The sequence below is a fragment of the Neolamprologus multifasciatus genome, chromosome 15 (genome assembly GCF_963576455.1).
Source record: "Neolamprologus multifasciatus chromosome 15, fNeoMul1.2, whole genome shotgun sequence".
Lineage (NCBI taxonomy): Eukaryota > Metazoa > Chordata > Actinopteri > Cichliformes > Cichlidae > Neolamprologus > Neolamprologus multifasciatus.
The window spans coordinates 26802896-26825470 of record NC_140453.1 but is presented as its reverse complement, the minus strand read 5'-3'; the positions used below and the strand labels follow the sequence as shown (position 1 = coordinate 26825470).

The window sequence follows — 22575 nt, the reverse complement described above, 5'->3', positions numbered from 1 at the left end:
TGTCCTTTATGAAAAATTTTTGGACCTTAAGACTTCTGACTACTTACCTAGTCCTTGCGGGTTTAGAGCCCTGTTGAAAACTCTAGAACTAAGACATACACAGAACAAAGATGGGAGCATTGGGTTAGTTACCCTGTCAGGCAAGGCTACAGCTGTAGTTCCAGCAGGCCAAACAGTAGTTTTAGAGGGATCTGCTAACGTTCATTGTATTGCAGCAGACACGTGTGCCATAGTTGAACACCCCTCTCAGTCTTCTTTGCCTGGTGGCCTTTGTGTTAAAACTTGCTTGATAACACTTCCTTCCCGAGCTCCACACAAAGTGCCTGTTATGATTACAAATGAAACAGAACAAGATGTTACTATCCCGTCTACTTGTGTCATTGCAGAGCTGGGAGCTTTCCATTGTATCATGTCCCAGCATAATGTCACCAGTGTTAATGAGTCAGCCACAAGCAAGACACCACTGAATTTCAATTTTGGTGACTCTCTGATTCCACATGAATGGAAAGAGAGGATAACCAAGCAACTCAATGACATTCCGGAAGTATTCGCTTTTCATGATCTTGACTTTGGGTGTACGAACAAGGTGAAACATTCCATCAAGCTTAATGATCCGACTCCTTTCAAGCACCGTGCACGCCCTATACACCCTCAAGATCTTGAGGCTGTTCGGAAACACCTGCAGGAGCTGCTTGCTGCAGGTGTGATAAGAGAGTCTCAGTCGCCCTTCTCGTCTCCCATTGTTGTGGTGAGAAAGCGGAACAATGATGTGCGTCTATGTATAGACTTTCGCAAGCTGAACTTGCAAACAATAAAAGACTCTTACGCACTTCCAAATCTGGAAGAGACATTCTCTGCCCTTTCAGGATCCAGGTGGTTCACGGTCCTCGATCTGAAATCTGGGTATTACCAGATAGAGGTTGAGGAGACAGACAAAGAAAAGACCGCGTTTGTGACACCGCTTGGGTTCTGGGAGTTTAACCGCATGCCGCAGGGCATAACCAACGCCCCAAGCACCTTCCAGCGGCTGATGGAGCGCTGTGTTGGTGATATGAACTTACATGAAGTGCTCGTCTTTTTAGATGATCTCATCATCTTCTCAGACAGTTTGGAAGAACACGAACGCCGACTTATGCGGGTACTCCATCGCCTTAAAGAGTATGGCCTAAAGTTATCGCTGGAAAAATGTAAATTTTTCCAAACCACAGTTCGGTACCTTGGGCATGTAATCTCTGAAAGAGGAGTGGAGACGGATCCCGAAAAGATTCAGGCCCTAAAGACCTGGCCACGGCCCAAGAATCTCAAAGAACTAAGATCTTTTCTGGGGTTCTCGGGGTACTACAGACGTTTTGTAAAAGGGTACTCGTCCATAGTACGCCCACTCAATGACCTCACTCGTGGTTACCCACCACTACGTAAGAAATTACAGTCCAAAGAACCCAACCAGACCTACTTTGATCCCAAACTGCCATTTGAGGACCGATGGACCGCAGAGTGTCAAAAAGCTTTTGACTCAATCATTGAAAAGCTAACGTCAGCCCCCGTCTTAGGCTTTGCAGACTCGAAGCTGCCTTATGTACTCCATACCGATGCCAGTACTACTGGCTTAGGTGCAGCACTCTACCAGGAGCAAGAGGGTCAGCTCAGAGCCATAGCTTTTGCCAGTCGTGGGTTATCAAGAAGTGAAGCACGATATCCAGCCCACAAGTTGGAATTTTTAGCACTCAAATGGGCAGTGACTGAAAAGTTTCACGATTATTTGTATGGTGGTCAGTTCACTGTAGTTACAGATAGTAACCCACTCACATACATATTGACCTCTGCTAAGTTAGATGCCACTGGCTATAGGTGGCTTGCCGCTTTGTCTAACTACAACTTTAAGTTACAGTATAGAGCGGGAAAGCACAACTTAGACGCAGATGGGTTGTCTAGACGTCCTCATGGAGAACTCGTAAACGATGTCCAGTCCAGGAAAGAGCAGGAGCGTGTAAGCCAATTTGTAGAGCGTCACTTAGCTGACACTGACGCCACTGACACCATAAAGCTTGTAGATAGTGATGTTGTCCAAGCAATCTGTCAAAATCACCTTGTAAAAGTCAGTGATGATTGTCAGGATAGTGGTGTTACACTTGTAGAATCGCTTACCCTCTCAGCTGACGCGATTCCAGACGTCTATGTTACAGAAGAACATCATGGCTTACCAACCATTCCTGCCTTGTCCCAATCAGAAATTAAGGATAAGCAGAGAGCAGACTCGACAATCAACCAAGTTATCAAACAAATCGAACATGGCCAGACACCTCCACCGACTGTTAGAAAAGAACTCCCAGATCTCCCTCTTTTGCTTAGGGAACTCAATCGGTTGGAAATGCACAATGAGGTGTTATACAGAAGAAGACAAGATGGAGACCAGGTGACCCACCAGCTTGTTCTTCCTGAGGAGCTCAGAGCTTCAGTGCTCCAAAGTTTGCATGATGACATGGGCCACTTAGGTATCGACAGAACCCTTGATCTGGTCAGAACCCGATTCTATTGGCCACGCATGGCGACAGAGGTTGAGCAAAAAGTGAAAACATGTGATCGTTGTATACGGAGAAAGAGTCCCCCTGAAAAAGCAGCGAGACTGGTCAACATAACAACAACCAGACCTTTAGAACTCGTCTGTATGGATTTTCTCAGTCTAGAACCAGACAGTAGCAACACACGGGATATCCTTGTGATAACCGATCATTTCACTAAATTTGCCCTCGCATTGCCCACCTCTAATCAAAAGTCACGAACGGTCGCCAGGTGCCTGTGGGACCAGTTCATTGTCCACTACGGCATACCTGAGCGCCTGCACAGCGATCAGGGTCCTGATTTCGAGGCAAAACTGATAAAAGATCTGTGTGAGATCTCTGGCATAAAGAAAATAAGAACTACCCCGTACCACCCACGTGGTAACCCTACTGAACGATTTAATAGAACACTGCTTAGTATGTTAGGAACACTGGAATCCAAACAAAAGTCTCACTGGAAAGACTATGTTATGCCATTAGTACATGCGTACAATTGCACCCGTAGTGATGCAACAGGGTTTACACCCTACGAATTGATGTTTGGCAGAAAACCCAGATTAGCTGTTGATCTTGCATATGGACTTCCTCTCAGCAAAGATCAAAAAGTGACACATTCACAATATGTTGAAAGTCTCAAGAAACGGCTAGAGGAAAGCTATAGGTTAGCTTCTCAAACCACACAAAAAGTGGCAGACAAGAATAAGGCCAGATTTGATCGCAAAATAACTGTTTCAGAACTTGAACCTGGGGACCGGGTTTTAGTTAGAAACGTGCGGCTGCGTGGCAAGCATAAACTTGCTGATAAATGGGAGGCAGACATCCATGTGGTAGTCAAACGTGCAGGCGACCTACCCGTTTATACTGTTAAACCCGAGTCAAAGCAAGGTCCCTCCCGAACTTTACACAGAGACCTGTTGCTTCCCTGCAGTTTCCTCCCGGTTGCCACCGCAGACACATCTGAGCCACAGCAGGTTCACCGTCCTAAAACGCGTCAAACTGTTGTCACAGACAGCAATGAGGATGAAGAATCAATGGAACTTGACAATGAACTTTTCATTCAATGGGTTGATGACTCCCCATGTGAAGAAATAACCAGATTTACTACTGTACATGAATATCCAAAACCTTCTCATGAACCAGAGATTACGAACTTACCTGATTGTGACCTTTCTGAAACTGCTAGCAACAAGGAGCCGAATATGGATAAAAATGCAAGCAAAGACGAACTTACCAATCATGTGCTTGTTGAAAGCTTACCAGATGGAGATGAGATTGGAATTGACAATCCTGTGGACAATGGAACGGGAACCGTATTGGATGAATCACCTGAGGATTTGGTTAAAGAACCAGGAAACCAGCCTGTTAACTCATCTGATGAGATGGACAGTGGTGATCCCATTACAACTCAACCAGTAAGACAGTCAACAAGAATCAGACATCCACCTAAAAGACTTGATTATCCTGATTTAGGAAACCCTCTAGTTACTGTTGTGAAATCACTTTTCCAGGGGTTAAGCATAGCCTTTTCTGAGTCCCTAAACAGTACAGAGGGACAGTACTGGCTACACATGCAACGAGACGTGCATGACATTTAGCTGGGGAGAGTGTAACCCAGTAGAGAAAACCGCTTTTGTTGTTATTCTTTCTTGGTTTCTTTTTATTTGTATAAATGTATTTTCATTCTTTTATTTTGAAAAGCATCATTTATTTTGAAAATAGGAAGTGTGATCCTCCAGCAAACTTTATTTTTCTGTTGCCGAATCACAAGGGGTAAATGCTTTTTTTTCATTGGTTGAAAGTGGGTTTAGCCCCGTCTTCCAAAACACCAGACCATCGTTTCACATGAGCTAGGTCTTTTCGCACGTGGAAGTAGATGAGACAGGCCACGGATAGCTCGTGCGGAATTTTCTAACATTTTGGTGAGTTGAGCCCATGGGTTTGAAAAATTAATAATGTGTTAGCCTGTTGCTAAAAGTTGTTTCTTCTGTTCATACCGATTCGCGAGTGGTAATTTGCTGTTTAAAAACGGTTGAAATGCTGTTTGTGGTAGAATTTGTTAGCATACTTGAACGATGATTGGAAAAATCTATTATCTTGCTGGTTATACCTATTAATCACAATTTCATGGTTGAAAAGAGAACGAGAAATTCATTTGTTGTTTTACATGTGGTTAAAATAATTTCATGTACAACGAAAGATATATTCAAAGCATGCATGTAATGTATTACTGTGGTAATGTGAAAGAAATGTGAAAAGAGATAAAGAACTAAAGCTATAGCTGTGATACAAGAGAAGAAACGGAGCTGGCTGTGTGCAATAATGTAATATTGTTGTGCAGGCTAGGTTTTTTCCTTGTTCGTGTGGAAGGAACTAAGATTTTGGATCCCGATGGATTCTCTCCAGATGGAGATGGCGAGCCTGAGCCCAGACTGAACTTTGCAGAGGAGCTTACTCTTCTTCCTCGACGGAGACTCCCAAGTGGTAACACACAAACCACAAACGAAAGAGAAAAAGAACTAGACTAAGAACTTTTGACTTGACAAATGACCAAAGACAAAAAGACAATTGAATATTGAGCTCAAACAACTATTTTTGGGTTTATTTTTGTTTTGCCGGCTTATTCTTATTATTGTTATTGTTATTATTATCATTACTACTGTCAATGTGGAATTTGTGTCTTGTTTATTTCATTTTTGTGTAAATAATAACCGTTGCTGCTCAAATTCCTGTCTCCAGCCATTTCATTCTGTATTCGCCTCGCTTTCTATTGTAGCCCTGCCGAACCTAGCAACTGGTCTATAGTTTGGCTGTCCTAAACTACTTAAAGTGAGTCAGTGGTTACATACAGTATAATGAATGACCAAGAGCTGGACAACATCATATCGGCTATCAAAAGTCAGATGCCAAATGCTGGCTATCGAATGGTTCAAGGACATTTGGTTTCTATGGGTCTCCGTGTTCAGTGGTGGAGAATGATGGCCTCCATGCATCGAGTTGATGCTGTAGGGATCTTCAAACAGATCACAGAACTAGGCTGTGTTGTGCGAAGAAGCTACTCGGTGTGAGGCCCTCTCTCCCTGGTCCACGTAGACACAAATCACAAGCTAATAAGGTAAAATACCCACTCATATAGCTCTAACACAAGTTGGGCAGAAAGATGCACGTTATACTTTAAATCTGCTTTAATCAACTTTATCTGATAGGTCTTTCAGTGTATTTATAATATTTTAAAAAGCACTTGATAGAGTAATATTAAGTAAAAGTATTACAGGATGTGTAAGATAACCAGTAATATTGTTAATTGTAAATTTTCTTGAGCAATTATTTACACTTTGTATATCAATATTTTCCATGATAACAAGCCTATCAACACATAATATGGTAAGTGCTCCAGAAAACTTAAAAAAAAAAATCATGACAAGAGAACTAAAATATTTAGTCTCATTGAACTTATAAACATATAAAAATATTGGTATTATTTTCAGCACACCTGACAAGTGTCCAGTTTAAGTCAGTGGCAAGTGTGCATACCGAAAAATGTATTTTCAATGTCTTACATGTTCTGCAAATCAAGCCTTAGTGAGATTGTTTTCCCTCTGAAACAGGTACAATGTTGTGATCTTTGGTGGAGTGGATGGCTACTCAAGGAAGGTAAAATTTCAACTGTTATGTAGAATATTTGGTAGTTTTGAAATGAGAGCTTTATTAGGTTATTTTTTATGAACATCAATTATTCAGTAAGCCAACATAGTGGACGATTTGCAATTTTTTTTTAAAATTTATAATCAGTTCTTTACAAAAAAAGGTTCAACTAAAAGGCCATTTTCATTTTTTGATAAGTACTACCAATATTGATGTATAGACTACTCAAGCTTTGAATTATGGTTATGAACATAGAACCGTAAAATATTCCTTGAACACTTATTATGAAACTGCATTATTAACTGAAAACTATACATGATCTGAAACCAGATCTTTAATTTTCCATTTGTTTTTACTGCAGGTCCTGTACTTGGATGCAGCAACTAACAACAGGGCAAAAACTGCATTCTCATTTTTCCTGAGATCAGCCCAGCTTCACGGCTTGCCATCAAGGTTTTATGCCCTGATTAAATTTATATGCCAGCAACAAGTTTCATTAAAGAAAACTTTAAAAATTCCTTAAAAATGTATTTTTATCATAGGGTTAGGGCAGATCAAGGAGTAGAAAACCTGGACATTGCACATTTCATGTTTGCCACAAGAGGAACAGGGAGAGCGAGTTTCATATCTGGAAAGAGTGTCCACAATCAGAGGTTAGTCTTTTGATGTTTTTTATATTATTATTGACTGCATGGGTAGATTGTTGTAGCAGTTCTGATATTGATTTGAAGCATGAAACACCTGAAATTCAAATGTATTTACAGAGTAGAACGACTTTGGCGTGATGTCTGGATTGCAGTCACTAGCAAGTACCATGATATTCTTCACTCACTCAAGGAGGAAGGCCTGCTTGACATTTCAGATGTCATTCATCTCTTTGGTGTCCACTACATCTTTGTCCCTCGACTCTGAGCAGATCTTGTCACCTTTGTTGGAGGATGGAATAATCATCCCCTCAGGACAGAAGGTGGTCTCACTCCTGAACAGCTCTGGTGTATGGGACATCTACAAGAGCTGGACGAGGGCGAGAGACTTGAGGTACCAGATCATAATCTGATTTTATTTTTTTTTTAATTTAAATGTTGAATTTCAAAATTTTAGTTAGCAGTTAACTCTGCTCTTCTAAAATTAACAAATTAAACACTTGTAGCACATCTGGGAGATGCTTCTGGTGATTTTCTACATTCTTGCTTATCAATTACCACTAATCTAAATTACAGTAAGAAGAACATGAAAACAAAGGCATTCTTTTTAAATTGTTGTATTTAATGGAATAAATGCTTACACAAAATAACATTCCTCCCAAAAGTATTTATATATATATAAATATATAAATATATATATATTCTGGAATAATGACCATTATATATGTTTGTGGATTTGAAGGAGCTTCAGGATCCAGACATTGACTGGGAGAGTGCTGTACTGCAAGAAGAATCTAACAGCACAGTTGTGGTTCCTGAAGTTGAATGCCCACTGGATGAGGAAACCCTGGAGGGACTTCAGAGAACAATTAATCCCTTGGAACATTCTGAGTCACACGGTCGTGACCTGTACATACAATTCTTGCTACAGGTGTCAAACCAACAGTGACACTTAACATGGACGTGAAAGTCAACGCTCTTTTAAGTTCTCAAATACTGGATTTCTTTGCTAAAACATTCCGATTACAAGTAGACAAGCAAACAAAGCACTTGCTTATTATCTATCAACGTAGAAACCTACACAAAGTTTTGAAGTCTTGTCATTTTCATGAAACAGCTACGAACATCTTAACAGCTAATGTTTAGAAACATTTTTACTCCTTTAGTTTCCAAATTACAAGAGAACAATGTGTTAAACTCTGTGGAATCCACCACCATATCTAACTGCTGCACTCATTATGGTTTTAAACACTGTGTAAGTGTCCAGATGCTGCACTGGAAAAGTCACAGTACAAGTGCATGCACTCACAACTGGGTAACAAATGGAGTGATCTCCCAGCCGCTCCTTACATTTGTGGTCAAACTTGCATTTTATTTTGAAATGTCTCTTTTCATCAGGGAGGATGGGAACATGGGACTGGCCGGTCATCCACTGGAGCACATGGTGGACAGCAAGAGACTCTGATTTTTCACCACCTGCACCGCCTGTGTTTCCATCTGTGATGTTTGAAAATGTTTCTGAAGTCTTTTCTAAATAAAAAGCAATTACAATGTTTTAAATTAACAACTAAGAATACTTTCTAGTGCCCTGCATGTTAAAGCAAAGATATTTAACAGATGCATACGGTGTATATATACAATACTATAGGTATGTACAGCTAATACTATGTAGTACCTGATACTTCAATCTCCTGCAAGAAATCTTGCAAAAAATTTATGATCTTCCTCTCAGTTCTCTCCCTAGATGTCCCCTTTTCACTGAAATGTGGTTGGCAGCTCATCATAATGAAATCAGCGTCTGGCTGTAAATAAGGAAATAAAGTAGATTATATTATAGATATATTATTCATTCAAAACTAATAAATAAATACAGGATAACTACAGTACAGATAAGTGGACTGTCTTTGGATCAGACTGAAGCTGCTATGTTAATACTTACTTTGAGGATTTTCCCAGGAACAAACAAACTGTGGCAAGCTTCAGGATTTACAGCCAGCAGGTTCACAAGACCATACAGTTCCATGCCCTTTCTGAGCTGCTGTAGCATTGGAATCAGTCTTGTTGTAGAGTGTAAGACAATGGCACTTAAAAAAAACAAACAAAAAAAACAAAATGAAAAACTAGTTGGGGATGGGGGGATGGGTTAATGATCTCTCTGATTTTTTCTCCCTTACCGGATCATGCTTTCCTTACTATCCATCTTTATCTGGTTTGTGTATCCACAGCTGACAATTTCATCAGCCCACAACATCAGAGACTGTATGTCTGCTGCATCTTCAACCTGGAAATGTATAATGTGAAAGAGGAAATACAGAAGGTTAAAAGTGTTTAAAAACACCATACTCATAATATATCATGTGCCAGAGCTAAACCAGGTGCTCACTTTGCAGATGAGCAGGGAAGATTCCACATCTGCAACGTCCTCCTTAGACAGACAGCTGAAATCAACCTCTCCTGAGCAGAGGAAATTGTAGCACCATTCTTTGAAAAAGGCAGGAGATGGGCCTCCTTGGGCGAGGCTGACTGCAATTATTTCACCAACAGTTCTGTGTAGACAAATGATTATAATTCATTTTCAGGTAACATTTACAAAAATATCGGATGCGTATTAAATGTGATACACAAAGCTCGTATGTAACCAACCTGAAGTTTTCATTATCAAGATCGGTCAGAGAATACTTGGGGTTTTTGCCCTTGTTCTCAGGTCCTTCAAAGAATCTGCTTTCAATACCTGAAATCATGTCTTTCATACAAAAAATATCCGCATTTTTAAGTTATCCATTATTTATTGACACTAGGACAAAACAGGTAATAGGCAACTCACCACTCAAAAACTCTTTCCTAAGTGCTCCTGTATCCACACCTGCCTCTCCAATGAAAACCACCCTAAGAACACTGGTGGGAGATGCAGCTTTTTTTCTCTGCCATTGGAGAATGCCTCTGTCTGGAAGGTCTTCTCTGTCCACACACAACTTAAATTCTGTTGTGGTGTCGACTTGCTGTTCAAGGCAACGCAATACATCTTCCACACTTAACAAAAACAGGGTAGAAAACATCCTAAGTTCTCAAAGAAAAATAATCATCTTTAGATTAAAAGAGGCTACCACTTTAAATGTGATTAGAAATTATTGCAGCATGTTCTGTGCAACAACCTTTAACAATAATTTAAAGTAGTGTGATCATAAAATGTTTTATATGAAATTAAACCCCAGTTATTGTGTAAAAGATCTTACACATAATTTTAACAAATGGTTCTGCATAATAGTGTGTATATGAACTATAATAGAGCAAAAAGTACCTGTCTGTTGTGCATACTGAAGTTTGCGCTGGTGTCCCTGTAGTTTGGTCATTTTCTTCAGGCACCATGCATTGAAAGCTGTTGGCGAAACAAAGTTAAAAAAAAAAACTACATATGTTTGCGTGGACTGTTACTGATTAACATTTTTTCATAAACGGCTGAAAATAGATTACCTATCCCCACACAGACTCGCATGGACTGTGATCTCATCTTCAGGAAAGTCCTTAGTGCATATTGGACAAATAACCTACAATTTCAAAAAAGGGGTACATGTTATGCATAGTGGGAAAAAGATCATTACCGATACAAAATTCATTGTAGTTACTATGGTTTTTAGTAATGTGCTAGGTTTACCTTGCATTTGCTTTTCACAATGCATAACTCAGATTCCTGCAGAATCAAAAAACAGTAATTGTGATACTATATTATTTAATCAAAATTGCTCAATTTGATTTCATCAAAATTGTCTCACCTCATCATCATCAGTCTCATCAGGAGAGAATTTTCCTTTGCACGTATTGATGTGTACTGCAAGCATCTGCAGAGGCATAACTTCATTACACTGGTAACATATCTTCTTTGGCATCTTTGAAAAGTGCTGTGAGTCGGGAGGTAGAGGAGATGTGTCTAATGTTTCCTGAAGAGGTACTATGTAAAAAGTGGATTTGCCACCTCCTGACACAGCTTTCAGTGTTTTGACAGAATAGCCTTCTGTTTCAGGTGGAATTACAGTGAGCTTTCGTCGACCACCGCCACCTTTATTGACAGAAAGATAGCATAAACTATCAAGCAGCAAAAGTATCAACTACATAATCATAATGCAGTATGAGCACGCAAGAATGCCAAAAACACACATAAAAACTGAATTAACAACAAACCTGTTGCCTTATGCAAGAGCCATCCTCCACAAAGATATTCCATTTTTGGAAAGGTTTCTTCCAGAAGTCTAGAAATCTTAGTTAAAAACACAGTTAAGCAGAATGGAACACTAAATGGACTGTGACATATGATTCAGGCTAAATGCGTCTGCCAATGACTGATTTTAATACTGACTATACAAACTTACCTCTGCATGGTCACCATCTTCTGGAAGAGACACTGTTTGTCTCCCCATGTCAGCTTGTAGGAGTTCAAGCTCATCAGCTGGCAAAGGTGTGTAGGATGTGTTTTTTGACAGCAAATAAAAACTGAGGCCTGTGGTCTTACTGCCTGCCTTAACAAGCTGCTTAGTAGATGTTAAACATCTCTTTTTACCACGCCTCAAGTTTGATTTGAAATATCCTGGAAATGATCTGCGGGATGAAAATGCATGAGTTTAAAAAATGCAGTGTTGCATAACATAAGGGTTATTGTTTAATAAAGTTTTTAAATATGACATCAGTCCTTAATAGCACATTTTAATTTAAAAATCAATGTTGATAAATCCACAAACCAAATAACTTTAACAGAAAAGATTGCAAAAAGTAAAAAAAAAAAAAAAAAAAAAAAAAAAAAAAAAGCAAAAACCTTGTCATCTCTTGCTGGATAGTCAAATTTCTAGGCTCCGGCTGCCCACTCTCTGTTGGCCTCCCTGAAGGATTTGTGGATATGTTGTTAAGCAGCAAAGACACCAGATTTCTTACTGCTGACTCAACTGCACCATTACCCTAAAAAACATGATTAGGATACACTGCCTGAGTAAGACAACTACGCTGGTAATTACCCATAAGGCTAGCTTAAACTCTACAGCTGCATCTGTAACTACAGTTTTACAGCATATTAAACAGAAAGGACAGCAAATTACTAAATTCACAAAAAAAAACTCACCTGATACTGTGGTGTAGTATTATTGGAGCCACTTATAACGGTGTACAGAAAGTTGAGCGTACGAAGCAGAGAATGTTGTGAGCGCAAGCAGCACATTGCGAGCAAGCGCAAATGAAAAAACTGAGCGAGAGGGGGTGCTATTGTGTGTGTATATGGATAAGCGCAAACACTGAAATACGTTTTTTGCACGCAGCAATGAATTTTGTTCACTCAAATTCAGCTTTTGTACGCTCAAAATAAATTTCTCCTCAAAATGCAACACTTGCACCTGCAATTTTTTTTTATGTGCGCTCAATTTTTTTTTACGTGCGCTCAGAATAGTGGCACAAAAATAACGCCATAGGTTTTTGGACCAAATTTGTGTTCTCCATTCTTTAAGCACCGGTTTGAGCACCGTTTAAGCACCGGCACCGTTTCAAAAGTACCGGTTTGGCACCGGTATCGGATAAAACCTAAATACCCTAATACCCATCCCTAATGCAGACTAATTCATTCTTACAGATGACCTCACTACAGATGATCTCACTAGAGATGACCAGAATGGAAAGCTTAAAGTGTTAGGTGCATCAATGTGCCCATAAATCCAACGTTTTAGCTTTTAGGACACATCTCTGGAGCCGGCCCTTTACGACCGCTTGATTACAACCCTTTCACAAAGACATTGATGTGTGACGTAGATGTCCAATAAACTCTCACTCACTGACGTTGTCTTTAAAGCTCCAATCAGGACGAGAATACTCTTCATTCAAGTCTGAACAGTGACTACATATCCCAGCAGCCACTATATTCACGTCACATGAAATGCTTCAGTTGGTTTCTGACACTGAAGTACTCTGATGTGTGATGAAGTACTCTGATACATGTTGAAGTACTCCGATATATGTTGAAGTACTCTGATGTGTGATTAAGTAACGCTGTGTAATGTTGGAGTACTCTGATGTGTGATGAAGTACTCTGGGTGATGTTGAAGTACTCTGATGTGTGATGAAGTACTCTGGGTAGGGATGCACCGATACCACTTTTTTGGAAACGAGTACGAGTACGAGTACTTGCATTTCAGTACTCGCCGATACCGATACCGAGTAATTAATAAAAACATGATTTAAATTTACAGGTAACAGTTTTAGTCCTATAATTTAACAAAAAAAACAAAAAACAAGGGACTGGTTTGGAGTTAATTACATTTATTTTAAAATGAAAAGCATGTTGTATGCAACATATTACAGAATAAATAATTATGGAAAAAAAATTTAAACAGTGACAGTGCAACTCAAGTATTGTTTTCAGTTTATTGCAAACTCTGCCGCTTTGGACAACACAAGGGGCATTAATAAACATCTTTGCTATTTAGTGCACAATATTTGAATAAACTAACAACATCCACCGACATAGAACTGTGGCAGTCAGTGCAACTGAGGTAGGTATTAACATCAAGTCTAAGACGACTCACTTAATGGAGAGAAAAAGTGAGTGGCAGGGTTTGTTTTTTTTTAAAGAAAAGTAGCTTTTCTGCATTATCAGCAGTCAGACTGTTTCTGTTTTCATCTATAATGTGTGACACTGAGCTAAAAAGCCTTTCACTTTCCACACTGCTACATGGGGCTGAGAGGTATTTACTCGTCTGTTTCTCTGTTTAGAAGTCTCACAAGCACAGTCACAGCTGGGATGACATCAGAGACTAGTGCGTCGTAGCTGCTCACTTTTTTAGTTAGTTCCTCAAAGGGGGCGAGGATGGCAACAGTCGTCTCCATAAGAGCCCATTGGTCAGCAGTGAGATAGTCCGGGAGTTCGTGCTCGGACACATACACGCCCAGCACTCACTTTTGCTCAATGAGGGACTGGAGCATGTAATACGTGCTGTTCCAGCGCATCTGTACGTCCTGCTGCAGTCTCTTTATTGGCTGGTTGAGCTGTCCCTGAATGTCTTCGAGGCGGGAGTGGGCTAAGGCGGAATGTTTAAAATGCCCAACTATTTTCTGGGGGTGGGCACTCGGCACCTGTGATTAACCCCTTACATGCCGCTCAAACATAGACAGGTCTCAGACCGTGGTATCGGTCCCCGGTATCGGGGGACTTTTAACGAGTATGAGTACTTTAGAAAATGTGGTATCGAGGCCGATATCATCCCTAACTCTGGGTGATGTTGAAGTACCCTGATGTGTGATGAAGTATTGTGATGTATGCTGAAGTACTCTGATTTGTGATGTAGTACTCTGATGTATGTTAGTATTCTGATGTATGTTGAAGTACTCTGATGTGTGATGTTTAAGTACTCTGATGTATGTTGAAGTATTCTGATGTATGTTGAACTACTCTGTGTATTAAGTACTCAGATGTATGTTGAAATACTCTGATGTTGTTTTCAGAGGAAGAAGTTAGTATCATTGTGAGCACTATGTTAAAGTAGAAGTACTTTTACTAGAACTACTTTAGTTGAATTTAATTTGAAGTGGGACGGCTAAGTGATAGTCTGTCGCAGTACGCTAGTTTAACTAGTACAAGGAAAAAATGCAGTTTTTGTACACACTGGTGTAGAGCAGCTCATTGCTCCAACTGTCCTGCAGTCAGAAAATTGAAAGTTTCTTTTTTATATCTGTTTTTTAATCTTTTCATTTTTAATGTTTTTACTGTGGACACATAAAAAAAACTGACATTTCCAACACAGACGTGAAAAAACAGTAACTTTTCTGTCATTTGGTTGTTTATCTGTTAATTATTAGGTGTATATGAACGGCCATGCAGGAGCTCCTTATCAGCAGGAGTTCTTCACATGAACACTAGATGGCTCCATCTGCTCTGGCTGACTGTTGGCTAACAGGAGAGCAGCATCTGAGGAAGGGTGATTTTTATCTCAGGCCTGTGCTGCTTATGAAGACAGTGCCTTTAATAATGTAATCACTGCAACACCAAGCACAGGACCTCTGAGAAAGAACGTCATTATCATCCTCGTCGTCATCGTCATCATCTTCGTCGTCTTGAAAAACCCCTGAAAAGTCTTCAGTTAATCCAAAATGCTGCAACAAGAGTACTGACAGGGACTACAAAGAGAGAGCATTTTTCTGTTATATACTGTAAAATCTAATATTGTGTTTAATTAAAAATATTAAGTAGGCTGTCATGATCAGAGGCGATAAGACGCAGGGTTCTCAAGCACGAAACACTTTTTTATTGAATTGTAGCAGCAGTGTGCGTGGTTACATCAATTTCTGGAAAACACATATACACACCAGTATTCTAGCGACCTCTAGTGGCTGCCCCCATAGTAGCCTTACTAGGACAACATAAACAGATTTTACAACATCTCCCCCTTTAACAAAAGTACTTTAAACATAAAACAGTGTTGTCAGAATGCAGGACATCACGGGGGTAGGCTACCCTCAGTCCTGATAAGGGATTATTCTGCCCTTAGAACATAGAAAGGAGATAGTCCTCAGTCTCTGGAACAGTGCTCTGCTGCTGCTCCTCAGGATCAGCGGTGCCTGGGACAGGCTGAAGGTGTTGTCTGTTGCGGTGAGTCACGTTCCCATTCGCCATCTCCACCAAGTAGGATCTCGGCTCCTTAGACTTACTGATGACCTTGGCTGGAGTCGTCCACCCCTTTTCCCCGTCAAGCTTCACTACAACATCCTGGCCTGGGAGAAGCTCAGGAAGTGGACGAGCTGAATGTCTGCAGTTGTAGAAGAATCTGTAAGAGTCCTTAGCTGCAGCATCTCTTTGGCACACCATGTCCCTATTGACTGGACTGGGCAGCAATGTCTTTTTGAGTACTGGGACGGTGGTGCGGATTTGACGTCCTGTCATAAGTTGAGCTGGGCTTGCACCAGTTGCTGCAATTGGTGTAGAGCGGTAACTCATTAAGGCTAAGCAGGGGTCAGGCTGCTTGAGAATGTACTTGGCCGTTTGGACAGCTCTTTCAGCAGCTCCATTTGACTGGGGGTAATGAGGGCTCGACGTGGTGTGGGTGAAGCCATAACTCAGTTTGAAGTCTTGGAACTCTGATGATGTGAACTGCGTCCCATTATCACTGACCAGTTCTAACGGGATGCCCCATCTAACGAACATGTGTTTAAGCTTGTTAATGACCTGTCTGCTGGTTGTTGTAGTGAGGGAAGCAATCTCAACGTCTCTTGAAAAATAGTCAACAATGACAAGAAAGTTCTTACCCTCAAGCTCGCAAAGATCAGCTGCAATCTTTTGCCAGGGGCCATTGGGCAGAGGAGTAGTCACAAGACGTTTCCGTCGCTGTGTAGGCTTGTGCTCTCTGCAAAAGTTGCATGACCTCACCTTATGTGTTATTTGAAGTCCAATGTTGGGCCACCACACTGTTGATCTTGCGCGCTCTCTACATTTAGTTAGTCCTTGGTGGCCTTCATGTAATTGGTGAAGGACACTGGGTCTGAGTGCTGTGGGAATTACGATGCGATCGTGGTAGAGCACTAGACCATCTGATTCTGAAAGGTGGCTTCTGGCTGCATAAAAGCCTTGCAGTGGTGAGCTCTTTGCCATTCTCCGAGGCCACCCTTGTCTGATGAAGATGATTGCTTTTTGAAGCTCTGGGTCCCTCTGTGTAGCTCTACGAATTTCCTCCAACTTATGTGACTTGATAGGTTTGCTTGTCACTACGTTGCTCACATATGCCTTGACCTGGCTGTCTGTCTCGGACGGGTAGCATCCGTGCAGTGGATGTCTGGAGAGTGCGTCCGCCACCACTAACTGTTTACCGGGAACATGCTCAGCAGTGACATTGAATCGCATCAGTCGCATCAGCAGTCTCTGACATCTCAGTGGCATTTTATCAAGGTCGTATGAGTTGATCAAAGGCACCAAGGGCTTATGGTCAGTTTGTAGACGTACGTGACCCATGCTTTGGATGTAGCGGGTAAAACGTTCGCAGGCCCAGACAGATGCAAACACTCTTTTTTGATCTGCGAATATCTTTTCTCTGCATCTGTGAGCATGCGAGAACAAAAAGCAACGGGCCGTAACTCCCCGTCATTTTCCTGTAACAGTGCAGCACCCAGGCCATAGCTGCTGGCGTCCGCACTGACAACTGTTGATCGGCCTGCATCATAATAACAAAGTGCTGGTGCAGCCACGAGCATTGCTTTTGCTTTGTTGAATGCTTGCTCCTGAGGCTCGTCCCACACCCATACAGCCTCTTTTTTGAGTAGGTTGGAGGGGGGGTGCAGCACCGTGGACAGGCCTGGCAGGAATTTTCCAACATAGTTTATTAATCCGAGTACCTGCCTGAGTTGTTCTACATTGGTGGGGCTGGGCATCCTGGCAATAGCCTCCACCTTGCCATCATCAGGTTTCACACCATCCGCACTGATGATGTGACCGAAGAACTGTAGTTCATTCTTTCCAAAGTGGCACTTGGACCTGTTGAGCTTAAGTCCTGATGCTTTGATTGTCTGCAATACTGCATCTAAGCGTTGGTCATGCTCCTCTTTGTTAGCCCCGAAAACCAATATGTCGTCCATCACGACGACAGTCCCATCTAGGCCCTTGAGCAAGGTGCTCATGAGCCGCTGGAAGATCTCGGGTGCTGGAGTTATGCCAAATGGCAGGCGTCTGAAGCAAAACCTGCCCAAGGGAGTTATGAACGTGGTTGTTTTTGGCAGCTGGGATCCAGTGGTATTTGCCAGAACCCACTGGAGGCATCCAAAGTGGAGAAAACTTTAGCCCTGCTAACTTGGGAGTTATGTCATCCAATGTGGGCAAGATGTACCGTTCACGCTTTACTCCCTTATTCAGACGTTTTAAGTCCACACACACCCTGACCTCATCCTTGTTGCGCTTTGGAGCAGGCACCATTGGTGCACACCAGTCTGTTGGCTCGGTGACTTCCTCAATGATGCCAAGTTTGAGCATGCGCTTTATTTCCTTTTCCACTTTTGGGAGGAGAGGAAAAGGCACCCGGTGTGGGGTGGTTACACTGTACGGCACTGCATCTTCGGTCAGCTCGATTTTTACAGGTTCACAGTTCAACAGGCCAATTTCTCCGAACACATCCTCTGTTAAGTCACTACTGATTTTGTTAACTCTAGCGACTAGTCCCATGCGCTTTGCCACTGTCTTCCCCAGTAGGTTACTTGCATATTGCCCTTTTATAACTGTAATCCAGTACTGGTACTTTTGGCCTTTGTACACTGTAGTAGCAAGGAATTTACCCATGCACTTGACTTTTCCACCAGGGCTGTACACAGTTGGCTTACACTGGATAAGTTTGGGTCTCTGTTGTAGCTTATTAAGGGTCGTTTCTGTCATAACAGTGGTGTCTGTGCCTGTATCAATTTTGAAATCAACTGGACTGCCATTTACCAGTAGCTCAATGTCCCAGTCGGCATCTGAGCCTGACTCCTCGATGACTGTTGTTTTTGGCTCAGTTACTGCTCCCAGGAAAAGCTCCCCTATGAAGAATGAATCCTCATCTGAGTCCTCTACAGCCTCAGCCCTGACCTCTTTTAGCATTTTGGTTTTGCATACAACTTCAAAGTGTCCCAACTTATTGCACTTTCTGCATCTTTTATTGCGGGCTGGGCAGTTTTCTCTTTTGTCATGCACCCTGTTGCATCTTTGGCATTTTGGTTTACTCTCACCATGTTGTTGCTCACATACCTGATGAGGTTGGTAGTAACCCCTTCTCATGCTGTTATAATGCCTCTGTTTCACCTCATTCACCGTGCTTTCCACTCGGTCTGCACTTTGCTGTTTGACTTGTTCACTCTGGCGTGCTAGTTGAATGGCTCTATCCAGAGTTAAGTCCGCCTCGAGCTGGAGTTTTTGTGATACGATCCCGGATCTGCTTGTCTTTACTGCTGCCGAACTCGCAGTGCTGCGTGAGCTCGTACAGGCTTCGCACGAAAGCCTCGACCGTCTCTCCGGCCCTCTGGCTCTGTTTGTGAAAACAGGCGCGGTCGTGGATAACGTTTCTCTTTGGGACAAAGTGCTCATTGAACTTTTGCATAACCAGATCATACTCAAACTGCGGACTTGGCCTGGCCTCCGTAGCACCAGGAAACACAAATGAGCCATATATTGGTTCGGCATCTCTCCCCATGGAGTAAAGAAGCGAGTTCACCTGCACTTCGCCGCTCTCCATTCCTAGCTTGGACGCCACTCAAAAACGGGAAAATCTCTGCCGCCATATCGGCCACTCTGCCGGCTGTGTAAAGTCGAACGGCTCCGGAGGTCCAAATCTAGCCATTTTTTCATGTAACTCGGCGTGAAGTCCTCAGTTCTGACACCATGTCATGATCAGAGGCGATAAGACGCAGGGTTCTCAAGCACGAACCACTTTTTATTGAATTGAAGCAGCGGTGTACGTGGCTACATCCATTTCTGGAAAACACATATACACACCAGTATTCCAGCGACCTCTAGTGGCTGCCCCCATAGTAGCCTTACTAGGACAACATAAACAGATTTTACAACATAGGCTGAACTCAATTTTTATCAATTTCTTATTAGAACTCAATTTAAGTAAGTTACCAGTACTTTTTATGCAAAAACGCTGATCAACTCAATTTATTTGAGTTGTCTTAACTTAGAAAAACTAGGTAAGCTGGAAGCTTTCTTCTTCTCAATGCAGAAGGATGAAACAATGTGGTTTGAAAATGTCACGTCACTACCGTCCTCCTCCCTATCACGGATCAGTCCGTATGTTCATGGTGCCAGCATTTTTTTCCTGAATATGTTGAGCAAACCTGGAGAAGCTTCAACTCAAGATATTATTGTTGTCACTGCTGTGGCTCTTTACCTGATACACTGACTTGGTGAGTAAATGTTTACTCTCATTCAAACTTATTTTGTGGCTTCTCTTAGTTTAGCACCATGTTTATAATCTTGCTAGCTAGTTAGTGTTAGCCTAGTATTGCTGCTGCCGCTGGGCTCATGTTACTTAAAATTTAATACCACAGCCTTAAAAACCTTATATAAAAATATGTCTGTGAAATTTTCTGTTGATTGTTTGAAATAAAATGTGAGATAAGAGGATAAGAGAACTAACTAACTATATATATCATGTTTAACCTGAGTATCAAAAGACCGCAGGGGGGTTGAAAACGATATGCCAGCAGTTAGCTGTGCTCGCCAGCTCTATCGAGCCTTGACCTCCCGGTCAGCTATGGTGTTGGTGGATAACAGAGCTCTCCGAAAACGTCCAAGCCAGGGGCGATTCTAGGATCAGAGCTTTGGGGGTGCTGAGCACCCAGAGAGCTGCCCAGCCAGGCAAGATAAACCTGTCTCTTAAATGTTGTCCCGAGTTCTCTCTGACTGTCACTTTGATGCATTTAAACCCCTGTTCCTCCTTGTCCTCATCGTCTGTTGTCTTCGTCTCCGTTTTCAGTCATCACAATTTTACCATCTCTGTGCAAGTCTGCAAATTTCTTTATTAAATCATAAGACTCTTAAATTTATCAAGTCTCTCTGTCCCTGGGTCCTCGTCACAAAACATGACATCACTGTTTTGTACATTTTAACACAATTTAATCCCCACATTTGTGAAAGAAAAGCAAAACACTTTTTTTTTGAAAAGTCTGTAACAAAACCATCAAATCTGATCAAGGGTATTTAAATGCTGCAAAAGAAGAATGGATTGGAATAAAAAAAAGTACATATGCTAACCTTAATTACTGGGGAGAATAATGAATGATGCTCATAGTGAGTAAAAAAGTAAACTGACTGCATGTTTTGGACAGAGATTCACTTTTAATGTGTATGTATAATATAATACAGAAACAAAACACTCCCAAAACAGAATAAATTATTACAAATAAATTATTACAAAATATTAAAAAAAGAATATAAAAATGGAGGCAACTTTGCCTTTGGTAGAATGTATACCATGCATGAAATTTTTTTTACTGCAGATACTAATTTTACTAATTTAATAATACTAATTTTGTGTTGTAAGATTTATGACTTTCATGCTTTCATAGTGGTACTTAGGAGAGCTTGACATTTTATCAGGTGGTACACACAGTAAAACGTTTGAGAAACACTGATAAGTGTATGTGTGCTTTTGGAAAACATTTAAAGCTGCTGTACAGAATCTTTGAAACAAGCTTAAAACATTTTTAGAATATAAACAGAGCACTCTGCTTCTCTTTACAGCTCCTCACTCCACCAGGGCTGTTTGGCTGATAGTGTGCAAATGTGGTGCACACAGATAACTGGACGGTCCAAAAGTTGGCCTACCTATTACTGGCTGAGGATTTAGTAGAGTTGTGGCTGAACCACATAAAAATATATCATTAATTTTAATCTCCCCAATCAATGATAATGTTATGTTGGAATGTTGTTAAAGAGGGTCAAAAATGTTTCAACCCAGTTTGTTTTGCAGATTTATAGCAGCTTTAATATAGAGAGAACACAACTTCCAGATTGTGTGAGTAAAATCAGGTTTTTCCTCTTTGTCAGTTTAACAGTTTCTGTTGTGCCTGTCACTGTTCCCTGTTTTCTTACCTGGTTCTTCCTGGCCTTGTACTTTCTCCTCACGTTCCCCTCTTTCCTCTCTCCCTCTTTGGACTGACAATCATACACAAATAAATTGTATTCAATTAGATGAAAAATTACATTAATAGGAAAAAAATTCTATTAAGATCGCTAACAAAAAGTCCTCTCCAGTGTACTTTCAACCAAAAGGCAAATAACTAAACCACATGAATATCTAATAAAAGATATAAATATTGAAACACTGATCCAACATTATTCTTGATCGACGGATCATTTGATTTTACACTTTTACCTGAATGTGGCTCCTTTTTTTGAAAAAACTTCCTTATATCCATTATGAACCAGGCTGTCTCTCTGTACACACACACACACACACACACACACACACACACACAACAGGAGTTATAAGGTTAATGGGCATTCAGTCAGTTAGTATCCATTTCAAACAGGACAGTGGTAACCAACAGTAGGCTGCGGACAATTTAAAGTTTTAGATTTTAAATAGGCTGTATACATTTCAATGGAAGCAACAGGACGGTCAAATGTTGCTGAATTTACTACAGAGCAGGACGGATTGTAGGGTAGCAAACATTGTCGGAAAACACGCTTTCAACACTGCAGGTTACTTGGTGTAATGTTTTTCAGCTAAAAAGAAACATGGTCTGACTCCTACCTAACTATATAAAGAGTAACTGAAGGTTAAATTCAGCTAATACGTCCTGTTTTAAGCCAGGCACTTACACTTCCGCTCTGCTGCGTCTCAGCCACCATCGCTCTGGCAGCAAGAGCGCTAGAGCCAGAGCTGGGGAGAGGCGAGCTGGAACAAACCATTTTGGGAGGGGGGGGGGGGGGTTATCTATACTCTTGTTGTTAAAATGTTACGTCTCAAACAAGTACAGTACTGTATGCTTTTTATATTTTTAGCAGTATGTCACACAAACAGCAAATATTGTAAAAAAAAAAAAAAAAAAAAAGTAAGAAATCTTTGGGGGTGCTTTGATTCATTTTGGGCTAAAATCGCCCCTGAGTCCAAGCACTTTTGCAAATATGTGATATTTTGATAAATTAAGTAGGTATTTGAGCATTACACAGCTACATTCTCACCTGAAAATATCTTAAAAGTTTATTTTGTGACCCAGAAAGGGTAATCTGGGGAAAGGGAGGATCA

General features: G+C 41.1%; 1 protein-coding gene and 1 pseudogene across 2 annotated transcripts; one reads left to right on the top strand and one right to left on the bottom strand.

Annotated features, from left to right (window-relative positions):
* The first annotated feature begins 4592 nt into the window (after window positions 1–4592).
* On the top strand, window positions 4593–7852 carry LOC146502271 (uncharacterized; annotated as a pseudogene). The gene is made up of 7 exons (XR_014869438.1): window positions 4593–4597; window positions 5407–5670; window positions 6164–6209; window positions 6562–6653; window positions 6743–6853; window positions 6965–7238; window positions 7587–7852. The product of XR_014869438.1 is annotated as an uncharacterized LOC146502271 (transcript).
* A 136-nt stretch (window positions 7853–7988) lies between these two features.
* LOC146502270 (uncharacterized) lies at window positions 7989–11973 on the bottom strand. Its single transcript, XM_085133451.1, has 15 exons — window positions 11949–11973; window positions 11649–11788; window positions 11209–11434; window positions 11021–11096; window positions 10615–10898; window positions 10497–10532; window positions 10316–10389; window positions 10143–10220; window positions 9669–9874; window positions 9488–9587; window positions 9228–9390; window positions 9019–9125; window positions 8784–8928; window positions 8520–8646; window positions 7989–8374 (listed from the first exon to the last, which is right to left on the bottom strand). Exons 2-15 carry the CDS (start codon window positions 11654–11656, stop codon window positions 8037–8039), a joined length of 1968 nt encoding a protein of 655 aa, XP_084989577.1. The 5' UTR covers window positions 11657–11788; window positions 11949–11973; the 3' UTR covers window positions 7989–8036.
* Between the last annotated feature and the right edge of the window lie 10602 nt (window positions 11974–22575).

Bases quoted from the DNA above. Each gene is read 5' to 3' on its own strand.
- LOC146502270 (XM_085133451.1), bottom strand. The intron at 9,588-9,668 runs GTGAGTTGCCTA...TTTGTATGAAAG, and splicing joins TAGGAAAGAGTTTTTGAGTG to ACATGATTTCAGGTATTGAA. The intron at 8,647-8,783 runs GTAAGTATTAAC...CCTTATTTACAG, and splicing joins TTCCTGGGAAAATCCTCAAA to CCAGACGCTGATTTCATTAT.